General features: G+C 33.5%; 1 protein-coding gene across 1 annotated transcript; it reads left to right on the top strand.

Annotated features, from left to right (window-relative positions):
- The first annotated feature begins 2409 nt into the window (after nt 1-2409).
- On the top strand, nt 2410-16745 carry LOC131951750 (integumentary mucin A.1-like). The gene is made up of 7 exons (XM_059314133.1): nt 2410-2694; nt 11016-11095; nt 11995-12060; nt 13237-13348; nt 14120-14530; nt 15788-15935; nt 16363-16745. The coding sequence occupies exons 1-7, from the start codon at nt 2643-2645 to the stop codon at nt 16532-16534; spliced, it is 1041 nt and encodes a 346-aa protein (XP_059170116.1). The 5' UTR covers nt 2410-2642; the 3' UTR covers nt 16535-16745.
- The last annotated feature ends 4203 nt before the right edge of the window (nt 16746-20948 follow it).

Genomic DNA, 20948 nt, shown 5'->3' on the forward strand with positions numbered 1-20948 from the left:
TGACAACTCGTCATATAGACATGCTTTTTAATCAAATTTTATATGCTTAAAATTTTTAGAGTAGAATAGAGTCGTAGAAAAAAGAATACGTCCTCTTTATTTGGTGTACGAGAAAGTAATTAGAATTGCCCTCCAGGTAACAGCAAACACTATTAGTGCTTTATAAATTCATATGCGTTTTTTGAGAAATCGGAAATAGCGTAAAGTACTGCTTCCGGTCACCGGAAAATATTCACAATTTGACAAAAAACATATAATTAGATATTTTGCTTATACGTGAAATTTCGTCTATCTATTAGAAACAGTATTTAAGTTATAGGCGTTTCAAAAACCGAAAATAGAATATGTTTCACTTCCGGTTACCGGAAACCGCTGAAAAGTTGATACAGAACTACAAATTTGATATAATACTTATATTTGACATTTCATTAAGCTAGCTGTAACGGTACTCAAGTTATCGTGTTCACAGAAAGACATACACACAGACATACAGACAAGATTGCAAGATTAAATTTTTCTAACACTATGACGTGTAAAACATCAAGAATTTGATACATCTGGATTTAGAATTTTCGCCCGATTTAAATAAGTCTCCTATACTTTGTACATGAGATGTAAAACGGTGACAACTGTCAAAATCGCATGTGATTTCTGTGCACGATTTCAATACTTCCTCTATACTCTGTATAAGAGAAAGTAATAAACCGGGAGTGATCTCCCCTAAGCTTTCTAGAATTATCTTACGTGAGATGGCAACTCAGGATATAGACATGATTTTTAATCCATTTTTAATTACTTAAACTTTTAAAAATAGAATAGAATCTCGTAGAAAACAGAACTGCGCACCAAGTAAACGGCAGACAATATGTGCAGGATATTATTTCCTACATTCATATGTGTTTTTTTTGAGAAATCGGAAACTGAGTAAATTACTTTTTTTCGGTCAACGAAAATGACTCAAATTTTGACAAAAGTCAGAAAATTAAATCGTTTACTTATATGTGAAATATCATTTATCTATCTGAAATAGTACTCAAGTTATGGGCTTTTGAAAAACTAAATGTAAAAAAAGTTCCATTTCCGGTTACCGGAAACCGCAGAAAAGTTGATACAGGACTACCAATTTGATGTTATACTTATATATGAAATTTCATCAACCTAGCAGTAAAGTACTCAAGTTATCGTGTTCACAGACACACATATATATATATATATATATATATATATATATATATATATATATATATACACACACACACACACACACATACACACACACACACACACCGACGCACATACACACACAGGCGGACAGAATTGCAAAACCCAGTTTTTCCGACTCGATTACGCATAAAACGCCGAAATTTTGATAAATCTGGATTTATAATTTTTGGCCGCTTAAAATAAGTCCCCTATTCTACGTATGTGACGAAGAACTGATGTCTAAAACGGTGAAAATTTTCAAAAATGCATGTGACTTTGTGCACGAATACAATTCTTCCTCTATACTCTGTATACTCTGTATACCAGAAAGAAAAAAAAATACTGAAAAATCCTGCCAACAAATAGGGGCCTACTGTGATTTAAAAATCCGGACTTAAAGCTTACAAAAATAAACCGTGAGTGATCTCCCCTAAACTTTCTCGAATATTCTTATATAGAAACAACAGGGGATGGGAACTCGGGATATAGTTATGATTTTTAATCCATTTTAAATACTTAAACTTTTAAAAATAGAAAAGAATTGCGCACCAAGTGAACGCCAAATAAAGATGTGCATAATAGTGCGCAATATTATTAGTACTTTATAAATTTACATGCGTCTTTTGAGAAATCGGAAATAGCGTAAATTAGTACTTCCCATCAACGGAAATTACTCAAAATTTGACAGAAGGTAGAGAATTAGATCTTGTACTTACGTGTGAAATTTCATTTATCTATCTAAAATAGTACTCAAGTTATAGGCTTTTGAAAAATTCAAAGTAGAAAAAGTACCACTTCCGGTTATCGGAAATCGCTCAAAAGTTGATCAGGATCTACGATTTTGATAAAATACTTATATATGAAATTTCATCAACCTAGCTGTAACGGTACTCAAGTTATCGTGTTTACACACAGACAGACAGACAGACACACACACACAGACACACAGACATACGGACAAGATTGCGAAATTAAGTTTTTTCCGTATCAGTAAGGTGTAAAACGTCGAGATTTGTAAAAATCTCGATTTTTTTTATTTGCACGATTACAAGACTTTCTCTATACTTCGTAGGCCTATATACGAGAAAGTAAAAACGAAAACCTTTTTCAGCCTGCAGGAAATTCCCGCCATGGACGCCCGTGGCATGTCTGCTTATCTTCCCATTGCCCCAGACATGTGAGCCGAGCAGAAGTCGTGACGTCGACATGTAGGCCTTGGACTTCCAGCTGACAAGATCGTGTCAGCCACTGCACAATTCCCTCCCCGATATAGCTCGGTTCAATCGGTTCCAGACTACCATAAAAATCTCGTCTGCGGGTATATAGAGCGTGCTTCAGTGAAGTCCATCGCGATTGGACCTAAAGGTGTTGAGTAAAAATTGTCTTTGGAATTAGCGGAACTATTCAGACGTTTACGACTCTGTCAAATTAAATCGAAAATGGTGATATTTCAATTTCTTGCAGCACTATGTATTGTCAGTGTATCATATGGTAGGTTGTGTTCATTTTATTTTAGGCAAACATTACTAAAATAAAGCGGGAGTGATCTCCCCTAAACTTTCCGTAAATTCTTATACTACAGGAGATGGCACTCCCAGTGCACTCGGCTAATAGTATTGTTTTTATTTATTTATTTTAATGATTTAAACAGAATTGCGCACCAAAATAAACGCATACAATATGTGTATAATAGTGCTGAAAATTGGTACTTTATAAAGGAAATATTGATTAAATTTTGTTAAAAATTAATTAAACATCACGTGACAAGAAATCTCTCAAAAGTTGACACAGGAGTAGAAATTCGACATATATATATATATATATATATATATATATATATATATATATATATATATATATATATATATATATATATATATATAATATATATATATATATATATATATATATATATATATATATATATATATATATATATATATATATATATATATATATATATATGAAATTTCATCAACGCAACTGAAGCTTTACTTAATCGTGTTTACATACTCAAAGGCACGAACAAAATATTGCAAAACCAAGTTTATATCTTGTGGTAAAACTTCAAATTTTGTCATAATCTCTATTTAGATTTTTTTGTTCGTGACTGCAATGAATCCTTCATGTTCCGTAGATCTATATGATAAAGTATGGAGGTGTAAACTGCGAAAACAGTAAAAAAAAAAACCTGCTAATTATTCAACACGATTACAAAACTTCCTCTATTCTCTGTAAACGAGAAAGTAAAAATTAGGAGAAAACAATCCGATAGGTACAATTCTAGATCTAGTAGTAATATCGGACAATTTCATTTTAAAAATTGCTACCGAAAGTAAATACGAATCAACGGGTAATTTACGTAATATGAATGTTTAATAAAGCTATACATTTTTAAACACTCTACAAAACCTCTAAAAGTTAGTTAAATAAAGGTACTCAATCCTTAAGAAAGGATTGATGTGCAGCACTAGGGGCATTCAATTACCTCCCGTGTAGAACTTAATATGAAACAAGGGGAAACGATTCAAAAGAAAATGTAACAAAATAGTATAAAATGTATTCAGTAAGATTAAATTAAAAAAATATTGTTATTTTTACTTATCATTAGTAAATAAAATACTTTAAAAGCAAAATTGATCGCTATTTTAGAATTAGTAACATGTTTGAAATTTAAATAGCTATAGCTGAAATTGAAAAAAGCAATGAATATTATTTTTTATTGTTTCTAAAAATAATTCAAAATTTTTTAAATTCCATTGTTGCAATAAATTGTAATGCTGCAAAATAATTTTATATCTTCATTCAAACGTGTAAACCAGGGGTCGGCAACCTTTTGAAGCGGAAGAGCCAAAAGTTACAATTTTCAAAATTTCCCTGGTTTTAAAGAGCCACTAACATTTTTTTTATTTCAAATATTCTATTTTTTTTTATTAAGATTATTAGTATTTGTGCAAGGAGCTGGAGAGCCGCAACTTGATATCAAAAGAGCCGCATGCGGCTCGCGAGCCGCAGGTTGCCGAACCCTGGTGTAAACAAATATACAAGAAACCGAGAAACACATTTATTTAGATTGTATATTAGTACAGAAAGCAAAGCAAACACTTGTGAAAATATTAAACACCACCAATCAAACAGCCACAACAAATAAAGTAATCACACTTAATTTAATTAACACGACTAGACAAAGAACAGAAGACGAAAACAGACTAGTAGCAACGGCTATTTATAGATCGACTATATCACGGGTTCCCAACCTGGGGGTCGCGACCCCCAGGGGGGTCGCGAAGGTCTTTCTGGGGGGTCGCAAACTGGTATACTAAACCTTAGTAATTTGAAAGAAAACATAAATATTTAGAAGAATTTTTGAAATTCGGCTTCATTAACATCACTGGAAATGTAATAGAGAAGAAACAAAGCGTACTGTAAAAAGAAGCTAGTTGCAAACGCCAGAGACTTGATCGAACAGGAAGTTTTCACCAGCATTAGTGCAAGCATCAAATGAAGTCGCTATAGAAAATGCCAAGCAAAAAAAAAAAACAATAGGAGAAAATCTCATCAAACGCTGAATGTACGTAAATGTTAAATAACACATTTTTATCGAAATTCACCATTCTTTTCTTTTCAAGTTGATAAATCAACAGACGTGAGTTCGTGTTCGCAGTTGCTGGTCTGTGTCTATATTCATGCGGATGATAGCAAAGATTTACATTTTTATCGAAATTAAGCTTTCACCCTTCTTTTCTTTTCAAGTTGATAAATCAACAGACGTGAGTTCGTGTTCGCAGTTGCTGGTCTGTGTCTATATTCATGCGGATGATAGCAAAGAAGAGTTGCTCTTTTGTGAAGATAGCATGGAGAAAATAAATACCTTTTTTGAAACTGGATGATTAAAATGGGTTAGAACGGCTGTGGGGGTTTGTACGGATGGTGCGCCATCTATGTTTAGCTCAAAATCGGGCTTTCAGAAAACAGAAAAGATTTAGCTCCCTAACCACTGCCCTAACCAATCAACATCAAGAGTCCAGTGCTAGTATAAGTCGTAAATTATATAAAATCTGGAGCCTTCAAAGAACTGAGCAAAAACATTAAGATCACGAGCAGAGTTTCTTCCAGGCATCTCTTTTTTTTACCGCCCCCCCCCCCGAACGAAATGAAATTTATATAATTTATATAGAAAATATATACTTTTAACAGTGTCCGCCCCCCCGAAGAAAGTTTACCGCCCCCGCCCCCCCCCCCGAAAATTTCAAGTGCCCCCCCCCCCCCCGGAGAAAAAAGTCTGGAAGAAACACGAGGTTCTGCTCTTCTACACTACAGTACGCTGGCTGTCAAACGAAATGTAAATTGTGTTTTTGAATTGAAATCTGAAATCAAATTGTTCTTGGAAGTGCAAAGGAAATAAACCGGGAGTGATCTCCCCTAAACTTTCTCGAATATTCTTATATAAAATAACAGGGGATGGAAACTCGGGCTATTGACATGATTTTTAATCCATTTTAAATACTTAAAGTTTTAAAAATAGAATAAAATCTCGTAGACAAATTAATTGCACACCAAGTGAACGCAAATAAAAAAAGCGCATAATAGTGCGCAATATTATTAGTACTTTTAAAATTTACATTAGTTTTTTGAGAAATCGGAAGTAGCGTAAATTACTACTTCCAGTCAACGGAAATTACTCAAAATTTAACAGAAGGTAGAGAATTAGATCTTTTACTTACATGTGAAATTTCATTTATCTATCTGAAATAGTACTCAAGTTATAGGCTTTTAAAAAATTCAAAGTAGGAAAAGTACCACTTCCGGTTATCGGAAATCGCTCAAAAGTTGATACGGATCTACGATTTTGATAAAATACTTATATATGAAATTTCATCAACCTAGCTGTAACAGTACTCAAGTTATCGTGTTTACACACGGACAGACACACACAGACACACACACACACAGACATACGGACAAGATTGCAAAATTATGTTTTTCCGTATCAGTGAGGTGTAAAACGTCGAGATTTGAAAAAATCTCGATTTTTTTTTTTTGCACGATTACAATACTTTCTCTATACTACGTATATACGAGAAAGTAAAAAGACTTTTTGGTATACTTAAACGACATAGAGTGGTTGGAGAGAGTATCATACCTAGCAGATGTGTTCGAACATCAAGATAAGCTTAACCTGAAGCTTCAGGGAAAATGAACGAATATTATAACTTGCCATGATAATCTCGGGGCATTTTTATCAAATCTGTAAAATCGGTAAAGAAAATAAATCTTGGAAATATTGTAAATTTGAGAAACTCTGCGGTGTGGTAGATGAATCTGATTGTGAGATAATTAAAATTTTGATAGAAGCAATTTCTGGGCATCTTGAATCTCTTGAAAACGAACTGCATCACTATTTCTCTGAGCTGAAAAAAGAAGAATCTGCATTTACGCATTACCCATTCTCTTCTTCCCTTGATGTTGCCAGCATTCCCAATGAATTACAAGATGAATTCTTTGATTTGCAGAATGATTCCGAGTAAGATGAAAAACTGCAGACACAATTTTGGTGTAGTATTCTCCATTCATACCCAAACGTAAAATTGATTGACTTTTCGAGAATATATTTCAACACTATTCTTCGATTAAAAACCAAATTAAGATAATTATAATGACATTGGTTGGCGTTAACAATTTTTTTTAAAATTAAAAACTTAACCACGAATGTTTAGTGAATAGTATGCAATTTTACTCATGTTATTAAAATAGTTATCAAGAGTAGTTCATATTGAAAGTCTACTAGAAAATCTTATTTTAGTGCTTATTAATTTCCATACTAACTTCGGCTTTTTAATTCTATGGGGTCCCGGGTCACTTACTTTTTATAAAAGGGGATCGCCACTCGAAAAAGGTTGGGAACCACTGGACTATATGGCAAAGTAGGAATAAAGTCAGATATTTTTTCACAAAATACACGGACATCGAGTTAAAAGAAATATTTCAAGCAAAGCTAAGACATAGACTGGGAACTCTCACTTAACCCTATATGGCATAGCGTTCAAGCGGAATAAGAATAATCTGAACCTGTCAAACAATGTCCTCAGCAGGACATAAACAATCCACTAGTACTGGATAAAGATAAACAAAAACATTCCCTGGAAATTGTGTTTTACATAAACATTGTAAAACAAAATTCTAGATACCAAAGATCTTGGTGCCTTGCCACATAATGTGTTACTGTCACAGACATAACCATCAATAGATTTGAGTGGATTAAGATTAAGCTACACCTGTCAAACAATGTTCAAAGGGCAGAAGAAGTTGACCAATATAGGAATTCTGTGCTTATCAAACCCCATGCCATCTGAGATTCTAAGTATTCATGAGCAAATCGACCCATTCACATATCGTAGGCAAAAGCAGTTCAACCTACAACCATAGAAAGCCATATAGATGGGCTACAAAGTTTTTGTTGTGTCCAACAACTTGTATAATCCAAGATTTTGAAGTGCATTCGGGTAAAGCTACAAAAGGACAAGATGACAAAGTGCTGTTGCTAATATTGAGCGGACATTATTACAGAGTGTTCCCCAATATGTTGGGCTCAAGATTTACATAGACAATATCATTTAGTTCATCATTTAGTTGCAGGTTGTCCTGCACCAACAATGCACAAAGTTTGCTGTATAGCAAAAAAAAAATGCTTATAAACTTTTTACTAAATAAACCTGCATGTAATTTTTCAGTTGTTTTTTCTCTTTCAGTGTACATGATTTTACTGTTCTTTTCATCATAAAGAAACTTACATGTTACTATTGTTACTCTCAAATGATTTGTACAAGTTATTTACATTTATATCAACAATTCTATATAAATATTTTTTTTTCTTATTATGGAAAAAAAGTTTGACCCTTGAGCATAGTTGCAGAATTGCAACGACCAAAATTGTTGTGATATTTATCATCTATTCAAAAAAAAAATTCCCTACATCTCAAGTTAGTCCATTTGCTGTAGAAATATGAAGTCAAAAATTTTTTACCAAGTAAACCAATAATTCATGCAATAAAGGGTTAACTGAGAAAAAAAGAAATATAACGGAAATAAATAAATAAAGTATTAATTTTAATTTAGACAGCCTCAAGCCAAACATCACTCGATCAGCCCCCAAGTAAATGAACATTAGAACAGTCTTCTGTTTCCCGGGTTTTAAAAGTGCACAACCTGAATGGTAGAAAGAGATAGACACCTCACCCCCCCCCCTCCACACACACACACACACTCCCCCCCCCCACTAAACCGGACTGGCGGATATTTTAAGGTAGCGTGCCCTCATTGCCAAGGGTCAATTTTATATCATGGAAAGTTTTGGAATGATAGATCAGTATGTGTATTACAGAGACACTTCTCCCACGGTCGTTTCTATTTCTGTCCATGGGTGGCTACAATGTGAACTTTTGACTCCGCAGCACACTAAACTAAGCAGTCGAGAGAAACCTAGTTTGCACACCTTATTTTAATCTAGTTCTTATGCCATTTTATTTTCTCCCTTTGATTATTATATATGCAATTGATGTTCATTGTTCATGTCTTTGATGCTGTGTAAAATCTATCAAATATATTATTACTGATTTAAATGTTTAGAACAATTGAATTAATAAAAAAAAAAAACAAAAAAAAAAAACAAAAAAAAAAAAAATGAAAAAAAAATATCTTCATTTATTTTTCTTTTTTAAAAGAGAAAAAAAATATCTTTAATTATTACTGAAAAGTTCAATTGGTTAAAATTATCAGATAATTAACTTACGACAAAGGATTTGGGATTCAATTCGCAAAGCAATTCAATTAGTTTTGAAAAATTGAAGATTAATACAATTATTAATATTTAAATTAGGAATAAGCCCCCTAAACATTATTGTATATTGTCATATCATGATCGTGGTGTTATATAACAGAAGAATCAGGATCTAGAAATAGTATACCTTTGTGAATATAGAGGCGAAAATTTCTCAATGTTCTACTTTATGAGAATACTAGCCGTCCCGGCTAGGCGGCGAACTGGCCATTAAAAGATTAATGTAATCTTAAAAAGACCATCAAATACTTCAATCATCATTTTAATTCCTGCAAACTTTCTATTAGAAAATAATTACCATCTTCTTGGCAAATAGATTCCGATGTCAATCAACATATATTCAGTGAAATCATCAGTTATCTTAGTTTATTTATGTACCACAATATAATTTATTTAAGATAAAGTACGTGTTAATTGTAAAGAAAATATTTTTATCTTTAAAAAAGTTAACTTAACCCTTTAATATCCTTTTACTCTGTATCAATTTTATTATATTTTTAACTTATTCTTTTTCATCAATAAGAAACACGGAGGGACGATTGAGATTATGCATTTAGATTTAACGTAAATCGGTTCGTAAATTAAAATCTAGAATAAAAATATCCTAACATTAAATCCATCTTAAACCCCAAACTAGCTCTAATTGCCATTATGAATACATTTGTTAAAATTACAGCATTCCGAAATGACAATATTATATAAGCATTCTGTTACACAAACTAAATAAAATATTGGGTTTTATCAAAAAATTATTAAAACTACAGCAATCAACCAAAAAGCCAAATATTAAATTTTGTCACAAATGTAGACGAAAGACTTATCCAACTTTAACATGAAACCTATTTTCGCCATATTAATGTAGTTTAAAACTAATACACAAAATTGAAATCGACGCAACTTAACCCAACTCATCTTAAAACTAAAATCTACATTACTTTAAACGCTAATTATCATTGATAACAGTGCCAATTTCAACATGTGTATGTAGCATATTAGTGATAAAATAATTTGCTCATAAATACTACCTAAGGGTTCATTCATAAATGATTGCACGCTTTTGTATGATTCGTACCTCTCCCTCTCCCCCTCCATCTGAAATCGTCACAAAAACCAAGAGCTCCCCCCCCTCCCAACAAAAAAGGTCAAGTTTATTAACATTATTTCACTTTTCATTAAGAAATATACTAGTAAAGTTCTACAGGTAGTTTGATAAGCATTTAACTAGCTACTGCAATGCAGTTGAGAGCAGTAGTAAATTGATGATATCGTGTCCACAATGTTGGAGAGCTGTCAGCTCAAATAATACACCGGCCTACACAAATGTATAGCAGATATTATGTGCAGGTATCTGCCTAGATAATACATGTATAGATATATGCCCAGATAATATGTAGCCATACACAGGTAAGTACCCAGAAAATATGTACTTGTATCGGCCCAGACAGATAACTGCCCAAATAATACGAATATGGGTATTTGCTCAGATAATAAGCATATAGGTATATGTACAGATAAAATATATACACGTGTCTTCCAAGATATGTAAAGTCTACACACGTATCTGCCGAGATAATATGCACACAGGTATCTGTCCAGATAATATGTACATATATCTGCTAAGGTAATGATTAGGTATCTACTCAGATAATATGTACACCCATATCTATCCAGATATTATTTACAGAGGTATACGCTCAGATAATTTATGATCAGGTATCTACCCAGATAATATGTACACCCATATCTATCCAGATATTATATACAGAGGTATATGCTCAGATAATTTATGATCAGGTCTCTACCCAGATAATATGTACACCCATATCTATCCAGATATTATATACAGAGGTATATGCTCAGATAATTTATGATCAGGTATCTACCCAGATGATAAGTACACCCATATCTATCCAGATATCATGTACACATCATGTGACACCACACAATAACACCTCTCTTCTCCTCATGTGTACAGGAATGGAGTGCCCAGTGTGTACAGAGAAAGGCAACCCAGCATCGTGTACAGAGATCCTTCCATGTCACCAGGATCACGATGTAAGTGACGTCATTGATTGATCGCTGGTACAGGGGTCAGGGGTTGGAATGGGGGCTTTACCTCTGGCTGTCAATGCTTTCTGTGTTGTTGAATGGTAGAATGTTTGAGTGCTAGCCCTAAGGTCACAGGTTCGGATCACGCGAATGCATGACGTCGCAAGTCTATCCAGGTCTATGAAACTAAAAGGCTGGGTATTGTGGTGACCACACTATCCATTCATATGTAAGTCAGTTGAAACAGATGAACTCTATTTCATCTGACGCATGTGTCTTGGGCACGAACGGGAAAAGATGAGGATCAATGCTATCTGTTTTTAAGTTTAGTTGCTCTGTAATTTTGGAAATAATTATATTGATCCAAAACTATCACTTTCAAAAGGTATTTTTTATGTATATATGCCTTATATTTAAATATAAACAAACTTAAAAAAAAACTCTGTCTTTCACACACACAATCAAACACACACACACACACACACACACACACATATATATATATATATATATATATATATATATATATATATATATATATATATATATATATATATATATATAAGAATAAGATTGTAAGCGCATGCTTGTCAACTCTGAAAGGCCCTTGTTTAGACCACCTATGCAAGTGGAATTCGAAAGCTAAGAACAGCAACCCATTTAGGAGAGAAAAATACGAAATTAAGCAGAGGCCCCTAGACGCTAGGATTACCAATTCTAATTTCCTTTAGGCAGCTTCTGTCACACTGCTGATGCCAACTTGTGCTTGGTTTCCAAGTCTCAATTATTCAGTGTTCTGTTAGACCATGGGACCACATATGTAGAAATATTTACACTAATGAGACGTAATTAGTTTTTTTTTTACTAAGCAGCTATTGAAGTTCTTCACACTTTATCCACGATAGGTGTGTGAGATGACGCTACACTTGAGAGATGAGAACAGAATCGAGTTTACCTGCAGAAACAGACCCGTGAGTTGTTCATGTTTTAGAGGAGTTGTTATCTCCCTTTATGTCTCGTTATACTGTCATGTCTATCTGGAAGGAAAACGTTATCAACCGCGTCTTGATTCTAGCAATCAGATTTATTTCAAGCTGCGTATGTGTGGGTCTCCTTATGAAACACATATATGTATTGTTATAATGTTATATTCTAATTAGACGATGCTTTTTTTTCTCCGGGGGGGGGGGGGGGGGGAGGGGGTATTTGAAACTGCCACGGGGATAAATTTTCGTTGAGGGGGGAGTATTGGCTAAGTTAGGCCTACATAATTCAGTATATACACTGTATTTTCTTTTTTTCAATACTTAGTTAGTATTAATCTCCCCCCCCCCCCCCACCCACCACCGAAAAGATCTTTTTAGTAACTGTAAATTCAATAACGTTACACCGAATTAATTCAAATTTAGGATTTAGTTTAACAACCTGTTATTTTGAGAATTCAAAGAAACGAAATCAATTTTTTTTTCTAATTTTAGTTTTTAGTTTTATGAATTACTAGTTCCAGAATTTAAAAAAAAAAGATAATAAAACAAAACCACTTAAGTTTTTAGTTTGACACCAAAGTAATATCAGAATTCAGTGCAAAACACACTTAATGTAAATCGAACTTAAGTTGTTTTTTTAATGATGTCTTGGTGTCAGGATTCAATGATATAGACATACGACTAAATGTAAATCAAACTTTAAAAAAAAAAAATTGATGATGTCCTAGTGTCAGAATTCATTCAATGACAAAAAAAAAATCAAATTTTAGTTTCTAGTTGAATGACGTGTAAGTGTCAAAATTCTATGACGAGAAATCCAAATATAAGTTTATAGTTTGATGACGTGTTAATGTCAGAGTTCAAAAGTTCAATGACGTGTTAATGTCAGAGTTCAAAAGTTCAATGACTCGTTAGTGTCAGAGTTCAAGAGTTCAATGACGTGTTAATGTCAGAGTTCAAAAGTTCAATGACGTGTTAATGTCAGAGTTCAAAAGTTCAATGACTCGTTAGTGTCAGAGTTCAAGAGTTCAATGACGTGTTAATGACATAGTTCAAAAGTTCAATGACGTGTTAATATCAGAGTTCAAAAGTTCAATGACATGTTAGTGTCGAAGCTCAATGACGTGTTTCCTTACCCCCACCCTCCTCCCCCCTCCCCAGGCCTGCAACCACCAAGAAGTCCAGCACTGTGACGTCATCCAGCACGAGAGATGCTGGTTCTGCTGTGCCAGTCTAGACGCCTGCAAGATGCAAGCTCACACGGTCTTTGAGTGTAAGCTGCTCGTTTACATTTGGGTCATTACGTTTAAACGTTTGCGCCATTCGCAAACATTTATTTCGCTATTTTAGTCAATACATTTTAAGAGCATGGCGGGTGATGAAAATCAAATTAGCAAAAATGCGTATTTATAAACCAAATACTATCATATGTAGCATATATTTATAACTCAAAGAGTCTAAAAATTAAAAAAATTTGCCATGGTGATGGCCGCCATCTTGGATAAAAAAATGTAACATTTAAATAACTTTCTCAATTATTATTAAAATTGATCAAAATTTTCTCTAGTTATTCTGTATAAAAAAACTGATAGAACAATTTTTTTGAAAATTGGGCTATTCGCGAAAATTTAACTCGCTATTTATTTCAATCAATATGTTTAAATACATGCGCGCCATTTGCAAAAAAAAAAAAATTAGTTCGCTGATTATTTTAGTCACTACATTAAAATGCACGCGCGCCGTTCACAAAAAAATAAAGTTGGCTATTTATAAAAATTATATTGAGCGCAGAAGACGTCTAGCAATAGGGCTGGTAAGTAGGTCACCAACCAGTTCTACGGCTCAATAAAACCTGCATGAGCCATAGAACTGGTTGGTGACCTACTTACCAGCCTTATTGTGTTTACAACATGGATGACAGTATTTGGTTTTGATTATTTACTGATTTTTATAGATTACATTATTGGCTCACGATATTCTAACGTTCTATTTTATGAAAGCTAAACTGTACAAATTAATGTTCATATATTTTTGTAATCCACAGCACTGTTTGGGTACTCTACAGCCGCGCCGACACCCGTAACAACACCAGTCCCAGATACAACAACAGCTAAACCCACCACACCCATTCCCACCACACCCATCCCCACCACTACCACACCCATCCCCACCACTACCACACCCATTCCCACAACTACCACACCTAAACCCACAACTACCACACCCATACCCACAACTACCACTACCACACCTAAACCCACCACTACCACACCCACACCCACCACTACAACTACCACACCTAAACCCACCACTACCACACCCACACCCACCACTACCACTACAACACCGAAACCCACGACTACCACACCAAGACCCACCACTACCACCACCACACCGAAACCCACCACGACAACCACCCCAACGACCACAACTACTACCACCACAACCACAGCTGGTATGAGATATTTTTAAATTAAGAACTTCTTAAAGTAATTGAACTAATATATATATATATATATATATATATATATATATATATATATATATATATATATATATATATATATATATATATATATATCTTGATATATATATATATATATATATATATATATATATATATATATATATATATATATATATATATATATAAATATGTAAAAGTATATATATATATATATATATATATATATATATATATATATATATATATATATATATATATATATATATATATATATATATATATATATATATATATAGGGCCTGTATAATTTATATATATATATATATATATAAAAAAAAATATATATATATATATATATATATATATATATATATATATATATATATATATATATATATATATATATATATATATATATATATATATATATATGTAATCCTCTTTAATCCATATATATATATATATATAAATAAATGAATATATATATAAAAGTATATATATATAAAAGTATATATATATACATATATATATATATATATATATATATATATATATATATATATATATATATATATATATATATATATATATATATATATATATATATATATATATATATATATATATATATATATATCGCTTCTGACGAACAAGACTTCCAGATGAAATCCACTTTTCAAAAATGTTCACAGATTTTAAAGTTTTGTTTTCCTTAACATTTCTTTTACACCAAAGAGTCATAAATTGTTACAAAATGGAATCAATACAACAGCACATCTCATTCCCCCCCCCCCCCCGCCCCCCCTTCAGAGTTTCTTTCAGATCTTTAGCTCCTGAAGACCTTTCGAATCGTCTGGAAGGGATTGGGGGTGGGGGCAATTATAATAATAATAAAAGTATAAATTCGGCATTTAAATTAATGGTTACCAGAAAAAAATCACAAACGGAAAACTGCACAACGGAAAACTGCGCAACGGAAAACTGCGCAAACATAAAACTGCGCAAATACAAACTAATTACACTAATACACTTTAATTTTGTGATATTCCGTGGAAAAATGTGTTATTTTACTTTAATGTACATGTGATCAACAAATAAAATTAGAAATTCTCATGCTCACATTTGTTTAGACAGTTTTCTATTGCGCATGATTCCGTTCACCCAAATTTAAAATAACCAGTGACCCCCCCCCAGCACTATAGCATTACATCACCACAAACCATTTTTTTTCTTGATCTCATCCAGCCCCCAACATCTGCATCCAATGCAACGTCAGTGAGCCGTGTGACGCCTACACAGTCCAGGTGACGCCCCCCAGTTTGTGCGACGCCGCAACACCCTACTGCTTCACCACCATCGTTCAGAACAGGGACGTTAAGAATATTTACAAAGGGTCAGTTGCTTACCTCAACATACTTCTTCTACCTACTCATTTAAGTCATAATTAAATCTTTTAGTCTTATGTTTTCTTACAGTAATTCTAGCATTATGTTGTATTTCCTAAAGGTAATTATGTTGTTTATATTACGGTTTTTACTAACAGTAACTCTATCGTGCATACTGGTGTTTTCTAACAATAATTCTATCTTTTATACTGTTGTTTCCTAGCGGTAATTCTATTGCTCATTCTGTTTCCTCAAATTTGCCACCAAGAATAAAAAAAAAGGTCTCAAATCTTTAACGAAACACTTGAAACCTTTCGGCATCACGTCTTCATCAGGAAGACAAAAGAACAACACAACCAACTATATCACGTATTTAGCTGATGACATCAATATGATCTTGTGTCCCACTGCATACATGTTACATATATTTTTCAGATGTGCCGATAGGAACTGGTGTCTGACCAACTATTGGCAGACGACCATTCATAAGCCCGAGTGCCTGGAGAACGACTACACAGACCTGCTTCTAGACTGTTCCTTCTGCTGCACGGGCGTCGGCTGCAACCTTCCCGTCAAGCCCTATGATCTTACTCTAGTCAAGTTCTAGTTCCCGATGTTTGTACATTCAGACATGCGCAGTCCACTTCTTTACAGCCGCTTCTACATTCAGGCATGCGCAGTCTGCATCATTAACTGCTAAATTCAGACATGCGCAGTCCACATCTTTTTCCACTTGTATTTGTCTGATTTTGGTTTATTTTTAACATTATTTATGTCTTTCACGCTTAAAGGCCTTTAAATAAACTAAGTATTGTCAATTGATGCGTGTATTTTTTTTTCAAATGTGAGTAATAAATCGTCAAAAAAATAGGTCAGGAGTGTGAAAAGGGAGGGAGGTTTACATTTTAATGAGCGGCTTCGATGTGGTTTCGTATAACGTGGGGGATGGGATGTGAGATTTGTGGGATAAGGAGTGTTGTGTCTGGGATAGGGGAAGAAAAGGCGAGAGTGAGTACTAGATAAAAGATTTAAAATTAACATTTGTTCGAACAAGTCAAGATCAAAATACATTAATACATCTTGAAAAACACCATCTGTGCTAACCGGTGATCGGAAAGATGCGCAATGGAAAATTGCGCAACGGAAAACTGCGCACAAAAAATAACGCTATAGCATTTTGTTTTCTTAAATCGAGCATTTACAGAACTGCTTAAAGAGTGAATACATGTATATTATATCTTAATAAATCATATATCCACGAAATATGACAAAAACAAAGTGTATAAGTATAATTAATTTGTGTTTGCGCTTTCTTCTGTTTGCACAGTTTTCCGTTGCGCAATTTTCCACTTGCGCAGTTTTTTTGGGAACCTTGCACACCCACTCTTCTAAAACGCACATGGACGAAATCTCACATGTTCTGAAAAATCCGCGTGGATAAGTGGGACCTGCTTGGCTTAACGGGTTCAAATCAGTGTTTAGGTCAGTAAAATGTTCTTGAGTACACCCAGCTCTGATGGGTACCTAGCTCACGTTAGAAAAAGTAAAGGCGGTTGGGCATAGCGCTGACCACATTATCCCTTCCTATGCTGAGGTCACAGAAAAAGGTGAGCTCTACTTCACTTGCCCAAAGGACCGTGAATTTTTTTTATATTAATTGTGGGAAAAAAAACAATCAGTGTTGTTACAATATTGAAACTAATTAAAAAAACAACATTGATTACACGTAGTACAACGCGGCTGCTTGTTGCATCAAACAATAAAAAAAACGTGATAGACGGAGTTTAGATTAGCGTAGACTTAAACATGACGGCAATGGCCATTATTTAAATATAATCTGATAAAATTCCAAGATTCTTAAAAAAATGAAACAAGACACGACATGTGCGAGTCAATTCTTATCTGATAAAAATGTCTGGGGAAAAAATACGTCAGCAGTAATTATATGATCTCTAAATTAATGTAGCAAACTACATTAATCTTTGTTGTTAAAAGAAATTTACACCAGGAACCTTATGTATCCTTTTAAATGCATTGAAATAAAAATAAACTTTATTACCAAAAACTTTGGTTGCTCATGAGATCTCTTTTATATTTTAGCAACCAAAAAAAAAGACAAATAGTTTAAATTATCTTGTTTTTAGTGCATTTAAAAGCGTGTTATTATCAAATGTTTTTTGTATTTATTTTATCAATTGTGGGGGTGGGTAACAACATCCATGATATTGATCGTGTGAGCGTTAAGGAGATATTACAGGTTAATGGTATGAAGAAATAATAGTCAACTTGTGGAAACACTTGTAGTGATCAGTGGCGGAACAAGAAAAAAAGGGCCACCCCGCAAAAAAAAAATTCTGGGCCCCCCTCCTATATACGCCTTGGTTATTATTTGCAGAACGACAATAGTAACCCTTTTATACCCACGGCTTACCGCACTTTTTAAAACGTATTGTTACAGTTAAAGCCGACAGAAAGTTAGCTTTAGAACGCGTTAAACACCTGAATAAGATACGAAATCTTGTATGGAGCCGCCATTTATTGTACTAAAAAGTAAACAAATCATGGGACGTCACTATTCACTCAAAGTAAAGTCGTTTTTTCAAACTTTAAAAATTAATGTGGTTAATCTACCAATGAATAAATCAATAAGTCACTGTAAGTTTGGAGAATGAAATTTGTTAAAAAAAAAAAAAAACTTCAATATTTTTTTTTAAATAACTAATTTAGATAATGAGAACTTTAAATATAGTACTCTATGGCGATTAAGTCGAGTTGTTTTTCTATATTCTTTTTGTTACTACTGGTAAAGAAAAAAAACGCAAACATAAAACAAACACAAATACAAATAAGAACAGAAACACAAACCCAACCCAACCACAAACAAAAACAAAAACGCAAACGCAAACACAAACCCAACCACAAACGCAAACCCAAACACAAAGAAAACACAAACAAAAAAGCAAACACAAATACAAATAGAAACACAAACGCAAAACTTAACATAAACACACATTAAAATGCAAACGCAAAGTGCTCACAGTCTAGCCCGTGGCCTCAAAGCACACTATGCTGGGGCGCCGGCGGAACCGCCTGATTCAACTTAGTAAACTCATTTATATTTTTTTTACCCCGATGTAATGGTTTTTGTAAAGGGAAGTAATTGTGTTTTCAATTTTATCAGAGGACGTAATGAGTGCTAAAGGGATAAAAGTAAATAATTTTCAGACTTAATTAGAATTTTTGTGAAGGATGATACATTTTCTTTATATTTGTTTAATGCACATGCCGTCAATTAACAGTATAGGCTAGGGAAATGAAATATTAATTTTTTATATCATTAATATAAAAGAAGACCACTTTAGATATATCACACTATGGCGATTAAGTCAATTAATTTATTAATTTATTATAATTCTTTGTCATCACGCTGTCCGCCCGCCACATACAGAATTAAACTTTATATATTAGATAAATCGATAGCGTTTTTAGAACTCATACTATGACAAATTATTGGCTACACCATTGTTGCAACTAACAGCACAAAATTAGAAATAAAATATTTTAAACTTTGTAACTAGAAAAAATAATCATAATTTGCTTTGACCAAATAAACTTAAACTGGACAAGCTGTTCTGTTTCAAAATATCGTTCATCGGAGTAATACCAAGTACTAAACGTTTTCTCACTACAAGGCAATACATATTTCTAGTATAATTCAATGATTAGGTTTAATGCAAGTAGGCTGCATTTGAAGGAAGCAGTTTAAATCATAGGCTATGTGGGTCTTTTAAAAGTTTTAAACTGTTGAGACTGCTGGCTTTTTTGTACTGAATACGTTACAATTTCAGATACCGCGAAACTGCCGAAAACTTGAGTTCACGGCCTCGTTTCTAACTGGGATACAAGGACAAACGACCTCGTAATGTTATATTATATCCAAAATTTAAACGGGTTTTACATTTAAAACTTAGTTTAATGTAACTACATTTAAGTTTAAAAAAAAAAGCACGAGTGTATTTCAAATCAATGACGTGTATTGCCGTTACATGAAACTGTCTGATGTAGGTTTCCATTGATCCCGTCGACCTGTCGTTATCTCCCTTTGCCTACAGACTCTCTGTTATCTTAATGAAGCAGCTTTAAAATTGTGAGTGATGACGTATACAAAGGTTGTATTATTGAACTTGACATATACTCACGTTACATCTACATACATGTCATCAACACACGTGTCATCTAACTACATGAAATACGCATTTGAAATATAAACATCTGACATCTAAATCCATGACGTCTACATACGTGGCAACGACATACGTGAAAATACATAAGTGACATCTAAACACGTGATACATACATAAATGACATCTGCATAAGTTATAAATATATATTTTTTAAAGTTATTTATTTATAAATGACATCTTCATGTGTGACATCCTCAGACGTGACATCTATATGTTGAATCCCAATTACTGACATGTAATGCTATTACAACCAGCGGTGTCATTAAGTCGGGTGACACCCGGTGTGGTAACCCAAGGTGTCACTCCCACCCAAGGTGATATCACCCTTGGCTAATGGTTTATACAGCTTTAATAACTTACTTAATCAACTTAAAAAGCAGACTTTCCTTGCTATTTTTCGCTTTGATGTCACCCGCTTCAGTAGTATCACCCTTGGCTAATGGTTTATACAGCTTTAATAACTTACTTAATCAACTTGAAAAAACCCAGACTTTCCTCATAAAATCTATTTTTCGTTTTGGTGTCATCTTCTTGAGTGGTGTCACCCATTGCGATCCCCCCTCCCCAACCCCTCCCCCCAGGTCACAACTCTTCCTTTTGGTAAACACTCCTCTACGTAAAATTAACAAATTTTAATATACTGATAAAATATTTCACGATTTTGCAATAATTCCTTATACAGAAGCAGTGGTATAGGGCTGGTAAGTAGGTCACCAACCAGTTCTATGGCTCATGAGGTTTTATTGAGCCGTAGAACTGGTTGAACTATAGGTTGAA

The sequence above is a fragment of the Physella acuta genome, unplaced genomic scaffold (genome assembly GCF_028476545.2).
Source record: "Physella acuta isolate Inbredline_101_S28 unplaced genomic scaffold, ASM2847654v3 ptg000825l, whole genome shotgun sequence".
Lineage (NCBI taxonomy): Eukaryota > Metazoa > Mollusca > Gastropoda > Physidae > Physella > Physella acuta.

Excerpts from the sequence above, each read along its gene's own strand:
- LOC131951750 (XM_059314133.1), top strand. The coding sequence starts at position 2,643 with ATGGTGATATTTCAATTTCTTGCAGCACTATGTATTGTCAGTGTATCA. Across the intron at positions 13,349-14,119 it reads AGCTCACACGGTCTTTGAGT|CACTGTTTGGGTACTCTACA; the intron begins GTAAGCTGCTCG and ends TGTAATCCACAG. Across the intron at positions 15,936-16,362 it reads GTTAAGAATATTTACAAAGG|ATGTGCCGATAGGAACTGGT; the intron begins GTCAGTTGCTTA and ends TATATTTTTCAG.